Raw genomic sequence first — 19688 nt, forward strand, 5'->3', positions numbered from 1 at the left:
GAAGCCCTCTAGGGGAACAACTAAAATACACAGGTCAGAATTTAAATAGCTAATATATCAACATATTGGCCAAAAGAAATGGAAAATCCCCAACTCATTATACCCATATATCTATACACTCCTTCAATTTGCTCAACACAGAGCAGAGAATGATAGTTCTAGCTTTTTTTTTTTACTAACATTTCAACTGTATCCATTCCACTTTAGTTAAATTATATTCACTTGTACCATACACAACATCTATGACAAAGGAATAAGTAGAGAGGAGAACAGATGAGTGAATTATTAGGTAAACTCCCAGTAAAATATTTAGAGGAGAAATATGTAAAGTAGCAATATTAAGGTAAATTTAGGGCTGTAAGATGGAAATGTATACCATGATGAACATATCTTTCAGGGATACCTTGAGTTCGAATTAAGCGTATGTATTTTTTCAGTTAGCCAAAAGCTTAGCTTAGGTCATAACTACATTTATTGAAGTCCTACAATTTAAAAATTAATGTGTTGGAGAAAATAACAGAGATAAAGAAGTCTTTGCCTGTACAGTGCTTGTATTCTTTCCAAATAGAGAAACAAGATAGAAGAATAAGAAAATTTAAGGAATTTCTGAGAAGTGAAAACATTAAGTGCTCTAAGTTAAGATGAGAAAATAATAACTTTGTGCTTAAGTGATAAGGAATGACTTTTTGGAAGAAGTGGTATTTGTGCTGGAGTTGGATGTGATCTAGGGAAGAAAAATAGCATGGCATGCCTAGAAAAATCACTGGAGATTACAGTCACCGTGCTTTTTATATCCTGCAGTGGTATGAGTGCATAGGATCTTACCAACTTATTCCCAATTTTGAATTCCTACATCACTAAGTGTTTTTGTCTGCATAATGGATCCATTTCATTTAATACATATCTGCATTCCCCATAATGAGGTCATTATAAAATGAAATATTTAATGGGAATGTACCTATATTCATTTTCAAGTAATAAGGGAACTTACTATGCAGACATGGGAATATCACATCCCACTTATCATCAGAGATTTAAAAAACCAGATTCAAAGCATAGTAGTGTTATTTAGACCAAGAATTTATTGATGAGTAAATTGCAATAATGGGTCCACCTAGAGAATGACTAATGCTCTGCAAAACTTTAAACATTTCTAGGCTTTTCAAGTTGCTTATTCTCTAAAAGAAAGCCTCCAGAATACTAAAGTGAGAAAATTTTGAAAGAGATGATTTACCCTTTCTCTTTCTCCCTTTCTCTTCCCATTCTCTTCTGTGTCTCATATCTTTCTCCTATGTATTACACTTTGATCTTCATATCAAGATGCTCCAGTGGATTTGATCGACACCGGCAAGACTGGGTAGACAGTGGTTGCCCTGAAGAGGTATGTAGGTCCCTTAACAGCACAAGTGCAAAGCTCTTGGGGATGTATTATCTTATGTTATGCAGTGAACCACTAAAACTCAGATTTTCCTCTTAATCTTTAGTTCATAAATTAAAGTTCAATAGAATTCAGGGAAAATAATACTAACCTATGCCATATGAAGGAAAATGATTGTTCATGGATTTTAGGCATAAATTCTCTGCCTCCATTTTTGAAGAGGACCAATTAATAACATCTATTAAGCACCTACTATGTGCCAGATACTATACTAAGAGCTAGGAATAGCAAAACTTGGAATAGATAGTCCTTGTCCTCAAGGAACTTACAATCCAATGGGAGAGACATTGTGCAAACAAATATATACAAAACCAGCTATATACAGGATACACAGGAAATAATTGGCAGGTGGGATGCATTAAAATCAAGAGAGGTTGGGAAAGTCTTCCTGGAAAGGCTAGGATTTTAGTTGGAACTTAAAGGAATCTAGGAAAGTCACTAGGCAGAGTTGAGGTGGGAGAGCATTCCAGGCAAGGATCTCATGGACTCTAGTCTCCACCCCAGCAGTAGATATCCTGCTGAAACTTGAACAAAATAATTCCATCTTTTCACATTTTCCATCAAGTTTTAAAGAAGAGATGGCAAACAAAATTGGTGACTCATTTTTAAAAAGTCAAAGATTATTCATTGTTAACAGACATCCAAAAGAAGTGCTTAAAGGTCAGACAATGGAAGAGGTTAAAAAACATTACCTCCTAAGGGAGGTAGCAAAAAGACAATATGTCCATAAAGGCTATACTGCTATAGCAACAGATCTCTGAGAAAGTTATTAAGTTCTCAGGATCATATTGGTGCCCTTCTTGAGTCAGATTATGTCTCAAATTGCATTCAGTGTGGTGTCAGCAGTGATGTATTTTAATTCATTTCCCAACTTCTCTTTTTCAAAGGAACATTATTCTTCCTCTATATTGTTCCTGTCAATGAAGATAGCAACAGGGGTAAAACTGAAATAACAAGTGATGAAAGTACAGCAGTATTTCTAGATGGATGCTTGTATATCATAGTAAATTTAATTAAACAAATGTGACAAATGCTTGCTACGTGCCAAGCACTGATGGGGGTGTGTGTGTATGTATATATGTATTTATGTGTGTATGTATATGTATGCTTGCATATATGGAGAGATACGTACATGTTTGCATACATATCCACCTAAGTTAAAGTATGGCAAATGAAGTATCATCTATGTTGGTGATTAGTTGTATTTCTTTTTGCCTTAGCTTATTTCATAGTTTTCATGAATAAAGTATATAAATATTGCCCTATTCAAAATGATATTTTGCATACCTTGTCTTCAATCTATTTTCTTAGGTTCTTGGTTCACACAATTTATTTCTACAATGAAATAATTTTATCCGATAAAAAAGTAGTTACTATTAATTATTATTTTATTTTTTGTCTTCATCATCAGTCCAAAGAGAAGCTATGTGACAGCATAGAGCCAGGTGAAACATCTTCCCAGAAAACCACAACTGAACAATCAACAACTACACAATTCAGGGTTTTAACTACCACAAAGAGAATAACTTCACCACAGCTACCAACCAGCCTCCCCACAGAAGGTGGTAAACATCTGATTTTTTTCTGATGATAGTAATATTTGACTTAAGTATAATTTTGAATGGAAAATTAATTCTTGATAAATCATGTTTTTCAGTGTTATTTGTAATACAAAGAAAAAGGTATCAGGACAGTGAAATGTCTTCTGGGTTCTTTTTCTCAATCTTTAAGAGTTAGTTGGGACATCCTTTCTTAAGAATTTGTTGGACCATTCCTTTATCCATCACACAACAGCTAATTGTCTTTTCGTAGACTCTCTAGGACTAGGACAGGACCTTGCTATTATAGGATAAACTAGCCCATGTCTGTCAAATTCCCAACAAGTCTCTATCTGGAAAACAAAAGGGTTATAATCTAAAAGAACCTAAATCTAAAATTTACGATGATTATTCTGATATCTGCCAGTCAAAAGGATTAATGACCCTACTTCACACTTCATATCGTACATGATGCTTTGTGTGAGTCCAAAATTAATGGGAGATTTAGATCTTGCTTTAAGAGAGACAAAATGACTTAAATGCAAATTAAGAGCATGGAAAGAAAAGTGTGAATGGGGTGCATATGATATAATTTACTTCTGAATTTCCTTGTATACTCTCCTGCAATTTGATTAGAAAGTCTCTGATGCCTGAGTGACAAAGAAAGATGTTCTAAGGAAGCTAAGACCGTCCTTCCCTGTACCCTTACTGTCTGGAGTCATTGAAATGTTCATGTTTGAATATGATATTAAATTGAGATCCTCCCTTATTTCTCTTCATTGAGTTTCAGCTGGGCGTGAAAATGACTGGAACAAAGAGAACTGATACACAATTATGAAATATGTGTATGCCTTTTTCTGAGAATAAGCTATATGTTCTTTGTTTGTTGACAACACAGGGAACCAAAATTGCTCCTGTCATTCACATCACAAGGTTAAAAAAAATGAATTAATACATTACTGAGTTAGCAGTTACCCATAGCAGTGCATGCTGTCTAGTTCAGTAAGAAAGAGAAAGATCAAGGGTACCTTTTTAGGGGTCACTTTGTCATGCATCCTAGTTGGCAAAGGCTTAAGTTAAATCTGTCCTTGGGGACAAACTTGCGATCTAAATTAAGTTGACCTTTTCTGCCAAGATTTTAAGAAATAAAATAAAGCCCCACTTAAATAGTAAAATGTCACCATTGTCAGTGGTTGTAGAGAAGACAATATATATCATGATAAATTATGGGTTAGTGGAAAGATCACTGGATTTGAAACTGAACTTAGATTCAAATCCCACAACTTAACACTACTGCTTTCCCTTAGTAGACCTTTAACATTTTATCCATTTGAAATAAATGGAATGTTGGCTTTGTCATGTACATACTTATGCAGTTTGGGGCAATTCATCTCACTTCTCTGAGGTGCTTTCTTATCTATAAAATGAAAATGTTGGAATACATGACTCCTAAGGAATATTCCATCTCTAAATTTCATGATCCTACGATCATTATAATCAATATGATTTAGCAATGCTAATAGAACTTATCAGTCTTAGAGTATGCCTAATTTGTATAAACTCATTAATTTTATATTTGGAAGGAAGCTTGAAGGTCATTTATTCCAGCCTTATTGTGTCTTAACAAATCAAACCGAATCCAGGAGAAGTGAAGTGAGTTGGTCACTAACACACACTTAAACTGGGGCAGTGCTGAGATTATAACAATGTAGTAATAATTAATAATGATGATAATGCTAACAATAACCCTAATCTAACTCTCAGTGTACTGTTCTTTTAACATTCTCTATGTGTAATGCACTGTGTATTGCATTATATACATTATGTGCACTAAAAACTTTGTCTTGAGATTCTTAATCACAGTGCTATATTTTTTATGATTGTTGTAAGGCAGACTTCAAAAAATGGCCACCACATCATGATATCTCCTGTTTGGGCCAGCCTCATTGAACTGGAAATTGATTTCTCAATGAAATAATGAATCCTAATCATGTTATAGCTAAGTCAGATGGTAGAATGATCCTGCTAATGAGATTTATAATATTGGTAAGGGAAGCTTCCTGTTGTAATAACTTTGAATTTCTTTTCCAGATGATACCAAGATAGCTCTACATTTAAGAGATAATGGAGGTAGGAACTAATACTTTTCTTCATAAGCAATGTTAATAGGTTACTTAAATATAGACTAATCAATTTCATTCATCTTAATCAGGAAATGGAGCAGGTCTTGCAAAATGTAGATGACAGTTTGTGCTTTCATTCTCTATGCCTTTGTTTCAGGGGCATATGGCAGTGGGCAGGAAGGGTGGAATATTCTATTGTGGTGAATGAATTCGAACTTCTGTAGTGGGCCATAACCATTTATGATGAAAACAAGGTATCATCAAGTCAAATATTCAGCTGTTTGAACGCAAATAGTGATATGGATGATTTTGATAGGGAGGAGTTGGTCAAGTTTTATACTCTTGTAGCTACAGTATTAGATAAATGTTAAGCATAGAGTTATATAGAGCATGGTCTTTTGGAGACCAGTTACCCATTTCCCTGGGGCAAAAAATTCCCAAACATGAATGAATTGACTGAAGAATTTCAATCACAGACATGGAACAGTTTGCATTACATGTTTTAGTACCACCTGTGTCAGGACTTGAAACTTTGAGAAAAACGCTTTTTTATACCAGGCAAAAAGCATGAAAGAATTATTTTTTAGACTTACTTTTTACATTATGTGATATTATTTCAAAGACAATCTGCATATGACTTTGTAAGTATGATGGATCCTGATAGAAAGGAATTTACATAGATACCATTGTTTATTCAACTCAAGAAAGGATTTTTCTCATTAAACTATTGTCTATGACATAAATAGGGTCATTCTGTGCCATTGAGCTTAGACAAAGTTTTATTTTTGCAGTCCCAGTTGATTTCCTGTTTAAACTAAAATTCCCTTCTCTCTCTCTCTCTCTCTCTCTCTCTCTCTCTCTCTCTCTCTCTCTCTCTCTCTCTTTCTCTCTCTCTCTCTCTTTTTCTCCCCCCTCTCCTCCCCCTTCCTCCCTCCTTCCCTCTCTTGATCAATAGATAGATTAAATTTCCTGTAAGAGAAACTTGCCATCAAGAATAGGCAAATTCTATACAGACTAATTCTTTATTGGAATATAAAAGACTTAAGCTAATAACATTTCTGTTCTTTTCTTCTAGTTTTAGATTTACATTATTTTTTTCTGGAAAAGGAAAATTTTGTCTAATCTACTTCATTATAAGCTTTATAATAACATATCATTTATCCATTCATTTATTACACATTTTTGCACAAATGCATGATATATGTTTTGTGCATGGTAATTAATGGATCAAAATTATGTTTAGAGAAAAAAAGGATCATAGGTTTGAAAACATCTGCAGAGATCATCTTATTCAACCTCATTTATGTAGTATGTTTTTAGTTTACAAAGTACTTTCTTTACTACAATCTCATCTTGCATAAGGTAAAAAAAAAAAAAAAAAAGATACTCTTTACCAAATTCTCATCAATAAGGGATATTGGATAGTAAAGTAAAAGTGATGTCCATCTTTAGAAAGGGTAAAAATATCATTTTAACCTTCAAAAAATAGCCTGATCTTAATTTTTCCCTATTCCTTACCCATCATGTCCAATCATAGTGCCAAGTCTTCTTAATGCTTCCTCTCCAAATTACCTCATGTCTATATTATAGTCATTTCTATTGTTAGCAGCCACTTGTACCTCTGTGGGGCTCTACACTCTATCTTCTGTGATCTAACTCCTCCCTGCTACTCCCAGCACTGGCTCTATACCTACAACTCCACTTTTTTTTAGAAATCTTTTCCTTAATGGTAAAGCCCAAGTGCGAGACCTTCCATCAATATGTTTCAATTATCCTCAATTAGAAGTGGATCCTACTTGTTCTCATTTTATCCTATTTTGCTTTATCCTGCTTATATTTTAAAATTGCATTCTAAAACTTTAAAAATATGCAATGCATAGTACAACATATCTTCCTCGTAAATCATATTCACATTCACTTTGAATTAATATTTTTGTCAAACTTTTGTTATAGGCCAAGAAGGGACTCTACAATAAAATGCAAATCTAAGACAATAACAAAGCATTTCAAAAAATCAAGTTTGGCTCATGTATATTTAATCTATATATTACATTTCTGTTTTTCAAATTAGCATATTAGGTTGAAAATCAACTTTAAATTGAATAACTCCTCAGAGAGGCAAATAAAAAAGTTTGTAGAGATGATTGTCTTATAGTGATCATGATGAGTATGACCAAACAGCAAAGATGAATGCAGCTTAGGTAGCAACATCTGTTATGGAATGAATATGCGCACACACACAGCGATAGTGTAAGTATATGTGTACATGTGCACGTATATATACGTGTGTACATATGAAATGTATGTGACAATATTCATATGTTTATACATATAGATATGTGTTTATATATATACACACACATATGTGTAAGTGTGTTTGCGTGTGTGTATGAAGTTTGGTAATTAACAAATGAAGCCAAAACCAGTTTACTAAGAACCCTCATGTTTAGCTGTAATTGATAGTTTCTTTAAGGAAAGGCCAGCGATAGAGAATATTTGTTGTTTTTGTTCCAGTTGTGTCCACCTCTCTGCAATCCCATTTGCAATTTTCTTGGCAAAGATATTGGAGTGGTTTCCCAGTTTCTTCTCTAGTTCATTTTAGAGATTAGGAACTGAGGCAATCAGAATTAAGTGATTTTCTTAGGATCATATAGCTAGTAAGTTCCTGAGGTCAGATTTGAACTCAGATCCTCCTGATTCCATGTCCAGTGCTCAATCCTCTGTAGATCTGTAATGTCCAAAGATGGACCCAAAGAGTCACTATGAAGCCATATCTCCCTTATTTCTTTGGAGATATGACTAGATATGTCAGACGTTGAATATAAAGTTAGAAAAGGAAAGTGTGTTAATTAGTTTTGTTGGACTATTATTTTTCATTTTATATATATATATATATATATATATATATATATATATATATATATATATATATATGTATGTATGTATATTTGTTCTCTGAGATGGGAAAGGGAAGGGACAGATTGAGAAATGTATTTTATGTAAAAACACAAACTATCAAGAGCAAAAGAATACAGGAATAAATTGTCAGTATGTAGTCACATTGTAGACTAATTGGATAATGGGTCCAAACTAACCCAAAAAATGGAATAAAAAGGTTAAACATTCATAGATATTATGTATGCAACAGTGACCATCTAAGCTACTTAAACAAGATGTCCTAGCACCATTATTTAGGGATTAATTAGCAGTATTAATTAGGGAAATTTAACTAATGTACAATCATCAATCCAATGAGAAGACCTAAACAGCCAAGAAGTTGCCTTAGTGAACAAAACACATTATCTTCACGTTAAGCAGATGTTACCAAAGGAAACGGTAGCTTAAAAGACAGGATTGCTTACAGAATATCATACGAGAAAAATGGTAAGCAGCATCTCTTCACAAAGCAGAAAAAGGTACTAGAGGAAGCAACATACAGGACTAGAGGAAGTCTGACATGAGACCTAATTCAGTCAACCCATTCCAAGGGCATTTATAGATAAATCTATGGAGAAGACAACAAATTCACACAAAATTAAAGGGACAAATCAACAAGCACTTCTTAAGTGCCTACTATGTAGAGGTACTAATCTAAATGCTGGGGATATACAGAAAAGTGATATAATTCCTAACCTCAAGGAACAAATCTAATGATCAACCTACACATAGTGGTGGTATTTCTTCAGTGATCTAGTCTTATCCTTGATAACGGTGAAAATCCAGCCTTAACATCATTGTATAGTAAATACCATGCATGGTATATGTAACATACACTGTACTGTATGGGGAGGAGGAAGAATGAAATGAAGAACAAAAAAATCAAGTCAGAAAAGGCAAAACAAAAACACATGAAAAAATCAACTGGGGGTACCCAAGTTTTCCAGGGATTGAGGAGTTTTTTTTTTTTTTTAAATATGTCTTTGAAAAGAAAATAACACCAACAGAACAGACAAGATCATAAAAGCCTCTGTTTATGGGTGAAGTTGTAGCCTCACTACAGTGGAAAGTATATCAGTGAAAAGACATAAATAAGACTTATATATAGTTAGGTGTGAACAAGTTGAGATTTATAGTACATCAGGGAATGCTCTTATTTATTGAAGTATAAAACTAAAACCCTGAAATACAGAAAATTATGGAAAGTAGAAAATAAAAATGACATATCCTCATTCTATAGCATAGTCTTTCCTATAAAATGTAAACTACTTGAGGGTAAATATGTTCCATTTTGATATTTATATTTCTAATCCTAGTATAGTGTCTGGTATATATAATAAGTGCTTTATAACTGCTTGATTACCTCATACATAATATTCACTTAACATACATTTTTTAAATTGAAGAGAATTCAAACGTAACATGAACAATGAAGAAAATGATGGGTATAGGCAAGCATTTATCTTAGATTTTGGAAAAGCACATTTCAGTGTTTTCAGATGAAAGCTAGATAGGATTATGTGGCCATAAATGCCATGGAGAATGGAAAATAACACAAAAAAAGAATCAAGAATGTCAAAAACCAATATTGGGACAATATGATCAAGCATACTAGCATTTATTAATGGCTTGCTCTATGTGAAATACTTTCTTAAGGCTAGAAAGAAAGAGAAAGTTGTAGCCACAAGAGTTCCAGATGAAGGCAGAGAAGAAAAATATAAACATTGTTGCATTCTTTTTATTTGTATCCCCAGGATATCACATAACACTTGGCACACACTAACAGCTTTATAAAGACTTGCTTCCTTAATGACTGATTGAAAGTGACGTTGTTTCATAATGACCTCCCCAACGAACCGAGATTTAAAAGAAAACCCCCAGGATACTGAAGGAGAGGTGTGTTATTTTACAAATCAGATTACAATAAGAGTGAAGATTCAAGTTCAAAACCAGCAAAGTATTTAGCATATGAAGAGTGGGAACTTATGTTCCACCTTTGCAGACTTTGGATTTAAGAGCAAAGAGAAGCAATCAGAGAAATTTCCATAAACAAAGGCATTCGATTTCAATAGCAGAACCAAGGACTAAGGTGATTTTTGATTCACTTGCCTAGAACTTTTCATTTATGCTCGAAATGAAGCACAAAGTTTCAAAGCAGCAAAGTTTTACAATGTTTTCTCTCACTGTATCTCCCTAGTCACTTTCAACAAATCTTTGATTATGCATTGAACTTTATGATAACTCTTCAACTAAGTCCAGAAAATACCTCTGAAGCTACAAGCCTGATCTTTGATTCAAAGATCTGTCAGTCTTTTGACAGATCTTGGCTATTTAGGACATAAGAATATCTTCTTCATCTTTGGGGGTGAGATCATAATTTACAAAAATCATAATTTAAGACAACCTTATATTTTTCTTAAATGAGGCAATTGTTCATCTCTGAGTGGTATGTTGCAAGATGTGGCCATCAAAATTTTTTAAAGTTACAATAAAAGCATTCTATATAAATTCTGAATTTCTTTGCCATCTGGAACTTTGAAGGCTAATAGCATACTTGCTGAATTAATTAGAAGTAAATTAAAATTCAAAATGAACTTTTATCTTCAAAGCAAATTATTTCTCCCCTTGTAATTTCCTTTTTCAAAAAAAAAAAAAATAATTGTGCTAGTAAATGTGTCAAATGCTGACTCTGGGGTCTGAAGACCTGAGTTTGAATTTGGCTCTCCCATTCACATTTATCACCTTGGAAAGGACATTTTTCTTCAGTTTCTCCACTTACGAGATGAGTAGGTTGAACTAGAAAACATTTAAAATTCCTTTACAGCTCAATATTTGTGATCCTATGTCCCATACTCTTATCTGATTCTTTTCATGGTATCATAATACAGAATTTATAACCATAAAATTTCTGTTATACCACTGAGCATTGCTACTAATATTGATTTCTTGCATCACAAAAGCAATTTGCCAGAACTAGCCAGATCAAGATAATATTTAAGTTTTCTAATTAAAGCTTCTTTCAATTTTTGCCCTTTCCAGAAATGTGGAATTAATTTTATGTGCCCAATAAGTGTGTGTTTTGGTTTATACTTATAACGATGATGATTGAAAGATGTTTCTATTTCTTTTCTTTTAATTAAACTGTGTCCATTTTGGTACGGTAGAGTTAAAAAAATAGATTTGTAGTCAGAATATGAGTTCAGATTCTAGTGATTTCACGTTCCTGGGCCTGTTTCCTCATCAAAATGAAGGCTTGGTCCCTTTTCAGCTCTAAATCAATAGCACATTCAACATTTAAGTAAGGTGTGAACTCTATGGTATTATAGCTGGTACCAATATTATGTTCTCTCTCTTAATGGTTGCCTTGATTATTTTTCAGAATTAACACTTTATATTTAAAAATAATCAAATCAATACTTTCATCAATAACTTATCTGAATCCCTGAAGTTTGTATATTTGTGCAAGTGACTTGCAATAACATTTTTGGAAGTAGAAAAGTAGTGTAAATTGAATTAATGGATGAATTGTTTTCAATTGAGAAGTAAAATGAAGGGATTTATACCGTATTATGCCAAAGAACCCTGTAAGATCTAATTTACTATGATCCTACGTATATTTATGTGATGAAACAATACTTGAATTTCCATAAAACCCATAAAAATCGAACTGTTCTGGATACTCTCTAATTTATTTGTGACTTACCTGAAATATAGGACAACTAGATGATACAGTAGATGGAGTGCTAGGCCTACAGCCAAGAAGACTCCTCTTCCTGAATTTATATCTAGTCTCAGGCACTTAGTAGCTGTGTGATCCTGGGCAAGTCACTTAACCCTGTTTGTTTCAGTTTCCCCATATGTAAAATGAACTGGAGAAGGAAATGGCAAACCACTCCAGCTTCTTTGCCAACAAAACCCCACATGGGGTCATAACGAGTTGGACATGACTGAACAAGCCATAACCTAAAGTTAGTGCTCAGAGGTAAACAGAGTATCGCAAAGTTGGAGACGTGAGTTTACTAGACTAGAGTACAATGGGGTTATCACCTAGTCCTGTACAATCCTATATAATAGAACCCAAGATTACATCACATTTTGGGGGTCCTGTTTCAAATTAATCTTGCAACTCATAACCCCTCTTTCCTAAATCTTTTCACACAAATTGCTTTCTAGCCATTTTGGTTAAATTTTTTGAGCATAAGAACAAGATTTTGTGTTTATTCCTATTAAATTTCATCATATAATCTTTCCCCCAATGTTCTAGCCTGTCTGAAACTCCCAGAATCCTATTCTGTCATGCAATATTTTACCTATCTCTAATAACTTTGTTTTAGCTGTCATTAGAGTCAACCAGGTGGTACAGTGGATGGAGTGCTGGGTTTGGAGTCAAGAAGAAATAAGTTCAAATTTGACTTCAGACATTTTCTAGTTGTGTGACCTGGACAAGTCACTTAATTCCTGTTTGCCTCAGTTTCCTCAACCATGAAATAAAGATAGTAATAACACCTACATTCTAAAAGTTATTGTGAGGATCAAATAAAATATTTGTAAAGTGCTTAGCACAATACCTGTCACAAAGCAGGTCCTATATCTCCTTCCTGCCATCTGCAATTTGGATAAGGATCCATATGATCATGGCCTTGTATCTAGATCATTACTAAAACTATTTGACAGAACAGGGCTAAGTATAGGGACCTCCATGAGAAACCAACTTTCAAGTTAATATTTTACCACTAATGACTATTTTGTATATTTCATCATTTAATCACTCCTGAATTCCTCTAACTCAATTTCTTTTTCTTTTTTTTTTAAATTTATTTATTTATTTTTAGTTTACAGAATTCAGTTCCACAAGCTTTGGGGTTTTAAATTTTTTCCCCTCCACTCATCCCCAAGATAGCATGCAATCTGATATAGGCAGTCTCTCTCTCTCTCTTTCTCTCTCTCTCTATGTGTGTGTGTGTGTGTGTGTGTGTGTGTGTATACACACACATATACATTCATATTGAATATATTTTCATATCAGTCATATTGTAAAGAAAAATTATAACCAATGGAATGAACCACAAAAAAAAGGAAACAAAACAAAAATAGAGAGAAAATGATTTGTATGCTTCGATCTGCATTTAGAGTTTTTAATTCTTCCTCTGGATGTGGATAGAATTTCCATTATGAGCCTTTTGAAGTTGTCTTAGAACCTTGCATTGCTGAGAAGAGCCAAGTCTAACAAAGTTAGTCATTGCACAATGAAGCTGTAACTGTGTACAGTGTTGTACTGTCAACTATCATTTTGCCAACATCTCTACAAACTTTTAAGAATGAATAACATGAGACATTATGAAACATTTACTTAAAATCTTGGTAGATTACATGTATTGCATTCCTCTCATCTATAAGCCTAATACCCTGTAGAAAAACAAATTATTTTAGTATGTTCTGACTTTTTCTGAATGAAAGCTTTGGATATTTTTCTTATTACTATCATAAGAATTCAATAATCCTCTGGCTATTTGTATGAAGATTCTGTTCTCAAACTCATTTTGGGGGGTCAGTTTGGTTGCCCTTCCCAATCCTCTAGCATTTCTCTAGATTTCCAAGATCTTTCAACAATAGTGTTGATAGTGGCTTAGCAGTCATATTTGTCAATACAGTCAGGACCCTAGGATGTAGTTCATCTGGGCCTGCTCCATTAAATCCATCAAGTAGCTTTCTTCCTGTAACCTTAACATATGTTAGGAACATTCTATTTTTCTTCTCATTTCTAGCCCATCCCTTTTTTCCCCTTCCATCAAGCTTTGGCACTTAATAAGTGCTTAATAAAATATTTCCATTCTTCTATCCATTCATCTTTGTAATAAAGATTTTTTTAAAAGAAAGAAAAGGCAGTTGAACAAAACTAGCCAACATGTCAATGCTTTCTGACAGTATATGAAACGTTTGCATTTAAAGTCTCTCTCATCTGTGAAGAGGAGAGAAATGTATTTTCTCCTCTCTTCTCTAGGGTCACATTTTGTAACTGCAATAACATAGTGATCAAGTTTTGCTGTTGTTGGGGGAGAGGTAGTTTCCTTCCTTCCTTCCTTCCTTTCTTCCTTCCTTCCTATCATTATGTATATTCTTTTCATGGTTCTGTTTACTTTACAGTTAGTTCGTATAAGACTTTCCATCTTATGAATTAATTATATTTTTGTTATGACATATTAACATTCCATCATATTAATAAACTACAGTCCATTTATTCATTCTTTTGTCAATGGGCAGCTATCTTTTTTCTCCTGTTTTGTTTGGGTTTCTGCCACCTCACAGTGCTGCTAGGATTTTTTTTGTGTCTGGGGAACTTTATTTTCTATATTTCATCTTCCTCTTGTATTCACTATATAGTAGGTTCCCTAGGTCAAATAATATTGACATTTTAGCACCTCTATCTTTTTTTAGTATCATTCAAAATTACTTTCCCAAACAGTCAACTGATTCAGAACTAGTGTCCTAGTGGTCCATATATGAGTTTTCCCTGTATATAAGCATTGTTGTTTCAGATAATTCCCCTTGTCCTGCTCATGGGATTTTGGTGTGGGTGGGTGTCTTCATTGTTTCATTCTCTCAAACACTTTTGATGTTACATGTTGTGATATTGCTTATTTTCATCATTCTCTTCCATAAGATTTTACAAATTATCTTTTGCTATAAACTGTTATACTGGCTCTCAGGGCTCGGTTTCACAAAGTTTTTGCTGACTGAGGTAGTTTCTGATAGAAGTTTCAATTTGTCCCAGTCAATAGAATGCTAGACTTGAAGACAGGAAGACTTGAGTTCAAATACTGCCTCAGACACTTGGCTGTGAAAACCTGCACTAAGCACTTAAACTCTCCCAGCCTCATTTTCCAAATCTGTAAAAGGAGGATAATTATAATACTTAAATTATAGGGTTATTTTGAGGTAATAATAATGAGAGAACTTTGGTAAAGTAAATTGCAAATTGTAAAGTGCTGTATAAATTCTAGTTCTTGTTATGTTTCTGGAATCTCTTGGCCTCCTTTCAAAATGTGTTTTATAGTAGACTTCTCTAAAAATGGTCCATGTCTTGACCTTTGTCCACTTCCCTTTTTTTGGAGTAAATAGTTAAATAGTTAAGTTTAGAGTTGATATTATCACATGGATTGGCTTCTACTCTTTATTCTTTCTTTGAATTTGATATTAAATGTGACTTTTGCTCCTGGTTGATGATCTGGTTGCATAGACAGCTCATTTTGAATTGTTTCAATTACTTCTTATTAATCTTAGGAAATAGAGTCAATTTCCATTGTTATTCCAGTGTTTCTAACTCTCTTCTTGAAGAAAATGTTGTATTGTAGGAGATAATTATGACTTTGGCCTTTGCGTTTATAAGTACCAAGGCTCAAGGTATAGATTAATGTTGTTTGGATACTCTTGCTAATTACTTCTTTTAAATGACAGTATTTCAAAACCCCCAAATAACTTCAGGATAGTCTCTTTGCTTCTAACATTACTGAACCCTACAAGGAGACCAAGCACCCTATTAAATTCTATTTTCTATTACTTTGGGTACATGATTAAATTGATTCCCTTAATCATCTCTCTAAGGAGAATATGTTAATGATTCACCCAATGTGCTGGCTGTCAAAATGTGTGGTTGTTCCATGTAGATTGCTTATTAAGTGTACAAATAGTTAAATGACTTTGTAAGTAGTCTAAGAATAGTCCTTTGCTTATCCCCTGCTGCCTGTTTTTTTCCATCTACTTTGTCACTATTAGTGGTAAAATCAAAAAGCTCATTTTAGTATCTGTATCTTTTCATTTGGCATATCATATGGCATAAACTAGGTGCTTAAGATTAGTTTGTTGAATTATTTAATTGGATTAAAGTTAATTGAAAATTTAAGGATATAATGGAGTTTATCTGTTTTTAAGTCTGGAAGCAACTTTGAACTCAAAAAAAGATTATCTCCACATAGTCTGGTAAAAAAGTATTTTTTTTATAATTCATTATATTTGTTCCATGAACAACAGAGAATTTGCTACCAGAACCCATGTTCAAAGTCCTTTCCATCTTGGCAGACACTGCTAGAGATTATAACTGATGGTATAGACCTTGAGGACAGAGAATAACCTTCATGTTATGTTTTGTGGAGGAATTTTACAGAATTTATTGGTAAAACTAGTGGAACATAGATGAGGAGAAAAGTTAATTCAAAGGCACATTCTACAAAGTGATTTATTTCAAAGTTCTGATGTAGGTGCACTTTTAATAAGCCACTGCAGAATAACTGGGCTAATTCAGATTTTCTAAGGTTATGCTTCAAATTTCTTCTGTTCATATCAGAAGACTTTTCATCCAGTGATAAAATATTAGAGTATTATTTGTACTTTTTCCATGGAATAATTAAGGTTCTATTTTTATTGCCTAGTGTGTAGTGACAGATCAAGTGTCTTAGGTTCCATTTATCATTCAGTTGAATTATTATCTTTTCTTTTCATATATAAATCATCAAAGTAACATATCATTTGGTATTTTTTTTGCCTCCACTGGACTTTTGATCTGTGTCTTTCCTATAGATCATAGGCTCATAAGTAAAGAAAACTGCTACTTCTTTTTGACAGGTTGCTGAACATCTATCATTTTCAGTTCATGGCATTTTAAAATACCTCAGAGTTTAGTTTTATCTCATGCTTTATCTGGCTAGTTTTCACGGAAACCCAAACTTGGGTCTGAAAGAAATGCACTGAAAATGAATGATGCAAATGATGTTGAGGATGAGGTGTTGAATGTTTGTTTTTTTTCATGAAATGGGAAATGAGAAGGAAAAAAAAAACCTGTGTTCCTCCTTTCTTTCTTCCTGTGACCAAAGCTAAGCGTCTATAAAGTAGGCACTATATCTCATGAGTGACTCTAAAGCTACATTCCAGTAGGTAGTGACTTCCTAAAGCAGATGGATTATTCTCTCTCCCTGAGTTGTAGAATGGAAAATTGTGAAATAGAATGAGAAAGATCCTAAAAATATTTTCTTTTTCTCCCAGAATATGTTAATTAGTGTATTATATTAGTAATTATATACATATATATAATCATTATTGCTAAGATTTATTTAGCTTTAGGATTTGCAAAGTGTTTTATATATTTCATCTCATTTTATACTCACAACAGCCTCCTCATTTTACAGATAAGAAAGCTCAGACTTAGGTCAAGTGGTTTACCTTAGGTCCACATCTAGTAAGTGTCTGAAGCAGGATTTGATATCCGGTCTTCCTGACTACAGATCTAGCACTTTATATGCTGTGCCACCTAACTGATGGGATTTATTAACCTATTTCAAATATATGCTCAATAACGAATGCATTGGAAACATACTTTCATTTGAGTAAAGACAGCTCTGTGTTTTCAATGTCTATGCTTTCAATAATTTGGATTTTGTTGGTGTCACAGTGTGTGTGGGGAAGGTGGAATTAGCAGAGCGCTGTTTCTTTTTAATATACATGACTTTACTTTGTTTAACTATAAATCAAGATGATAAATCAAATTCCAATCTGATGGTGAAAAATAAAATATCACTTGCTTACATAGTTTCTGATAAAATAAGCAAACACCCAGTGCACATTATAAAATATATCCTTTTTTTGCCATTCTCAGTCCTGAGAATGTCTGTCGCTGAAAGGCCCCTTCTGAGCTCATTTTTAAATTAACATTCTTTCTCTCGTTTTCATGCTCTTTTCCCATTAGATTTGCTGAGTTCTGTTACAATTCACTGCTTCCTCTCTGCTCCTTACTCGTTAACTGGTACAGTGGATAGAGCATTGAACTTAGAGTCAGAAAGATCTGAGTTCAAATGCTCAGATTCCATATGAAACTAATCTCCTTTAGTTCTAGTAATGCTGCTTAGATGGAATTATGTTACCCTTTTCCAAAATTTTAATTGCTTACCCTCTGCAACATTCAAATAAAAGTACATAAGATATTGAAAGTATCCTGGCCCTTAAGGGCAGGAGTTAATCACAGTGGTGTCAAAGAATAGCTATACTGATTGGGAACATGGCTGTAACCTGACGTGACCAAACATTATTCCACTGACCACAATTACTTGAAGGATCAAACCTAACCACAATTTTTTTTTTTAGTAGAAGAGTAATTAACTCATGTTGCTGCTATAACCTGAATGTCGACTTTTTTTCCTTAAATTTCAATGCAATTTTTGCCTTTGTCATTTAACCTTGAAAAATTGTGTTTAGGGCAAGAGAGAAGGGCAGGGAGGGAGAAAGAGGGTAGCTATCACTTTGTACTTATTTAAACTGGATTTTCTTTCTAATCCTTGCAAAGAACTATATTTTCACTAGTTCAGCAAAACCATTGGAAAGATTAAAATGAAAAACAGTGAATGCAATTAGAATCGTTGATTTTCTTACCTGGAAGGGACCTTAAGAGTCTTCTGACATCCTCAAATCTGAATAGGAATTCCCTATAAAAACACTTTCCAGATAAATAATCAGTCATCCAACTATGCCTTGAAGACTTCCAACTCATTCATTCATTCCCTCCCCCTGTCTCTTTTTCTTTCTCTCTCTCTCTGTCTCTCTCTATCCTTTTCCTCTCTCTCTGTGTGTTTCTCTCTGTGTCTCTCTCTGTGTCTCTCTGGGTCTCTCTGTCTCTGTCTGTCTCTGTCTCTCTGTCTGTCTCTCTCTGTCTGTCTCTCTCTGTCTCCCTCCCTCCTCTCTCTCTCTCTCTCTCTCTCTCTCTCTCTCTCTCTCTCTCTCTCTCTCTCTCTCTCTCCCTCTCTCTCCTCCTCTCATCCTCCCTTCACTCCCAACACAAACCCTGGCTTCATTGCCATTCTCCCCCCATTGAAGGTTGGACCAGTACAACCAAATACTGGAATTATACAACCACAAAATCTTAAATGGGGAATTTAAGATGATCTACAGCCTTTAAGAAGGAAGTCATTCAAAAGATAGCTATCAATTTAGATATTATTATCACAGGACTCATATGATTAGTCTAGCAAATATTGTGAAATTTCTTCCTAGTGCAGATATGGAGGGAAAGGACCATGTCTCACTTTATGTTAACCATTTTATATCAGTCTTCTACTCTAGAGAGCTTTATGTTTCTGAATCATTGTGCCATGGATAGGGGCAGAATATACAAACTGTGTGAAGTGTCATAACAGCTTTTATAGTTCTTTCTAAAATGGTTTCTTTCTCAACTTCCTTATCTCTGTCCTCATGAGAGATCATATCCAAACCACAATTTGCTGCCATTTCTCTTAGGCCATGAAAATTTAATATCTCTGAGCAAATGGTTCTCCGTGCTTCTCTTTTTCATTTATAATATTGATGTATGGCATACCTTTTTATCTGCCCTGTAACCAAATTCAGATTTAAGTCCCAGGACCTGGTTTATTTAAAATTTCACTATCATGACTATACCATCAAGATGTGCTTCATGACCATGGAGTGCTTCTCCTTAACATCTTGTGGGGTTGTAAAATCAGTTCCACTAGAATAAATTCTAAAGAATAGCATTGTTCACAAGTAGTTCCAGGAGTAAGAAGTGATATCTCAAAGGTCAGGCTGACACAGACTAATTGTATTTCCAGGGACTAAATCAAGAAAGATTTCCCATGTTTTACACATGTGCCAACA

The 19688-nt window shown here is 33.9% G+C and overlaps 1 protein-coding gene across 2 annotated transcripts in view; it reads left to right on the top strand.

Annotated features, from left to right (window-relative positions):
* Positions 1–19688, top strand: part of PLXDC2 (plexin domain containing 2) — a 488066-nt gene that overhangs the window by 441293 nt on the left and 27085 nt on the right. The window contains exons 10-12 of one of the 2 annotated variants that reach the window (XM_072651664.1): positions 1321–1381; positions 2850–3000; positions 5068–5106. In XM_072651664.1, the coding sequence (XP_072507765.1) occupies positions 1321–1381; positions 2850–3000; positions 5068–5106 (251 nt within the window). The remainder of the gene's footprint in view (positions 1–1320; positions 1382–2849; positions 3001–5067; positions 5107–19688) is intronic. The other variant, XM_072651665.1, reaches the window with a different exon arrangement.

The sequence above is a fragment of the Notamacropus eugenii genome, chromosome 3 (genome assembly GCF_028372415.1).
Source record: "Notamacropus eugenii isolate mMacEug1 chromosome 3, mMacEug1.pri_v2, whole genome shotgun sequence".
NCBI lineage: Eukaryota > Metazoa > Chordata > Mammalia > Diprotodontia > Macropodidae > Notamacropus > Notamacropus eugenii.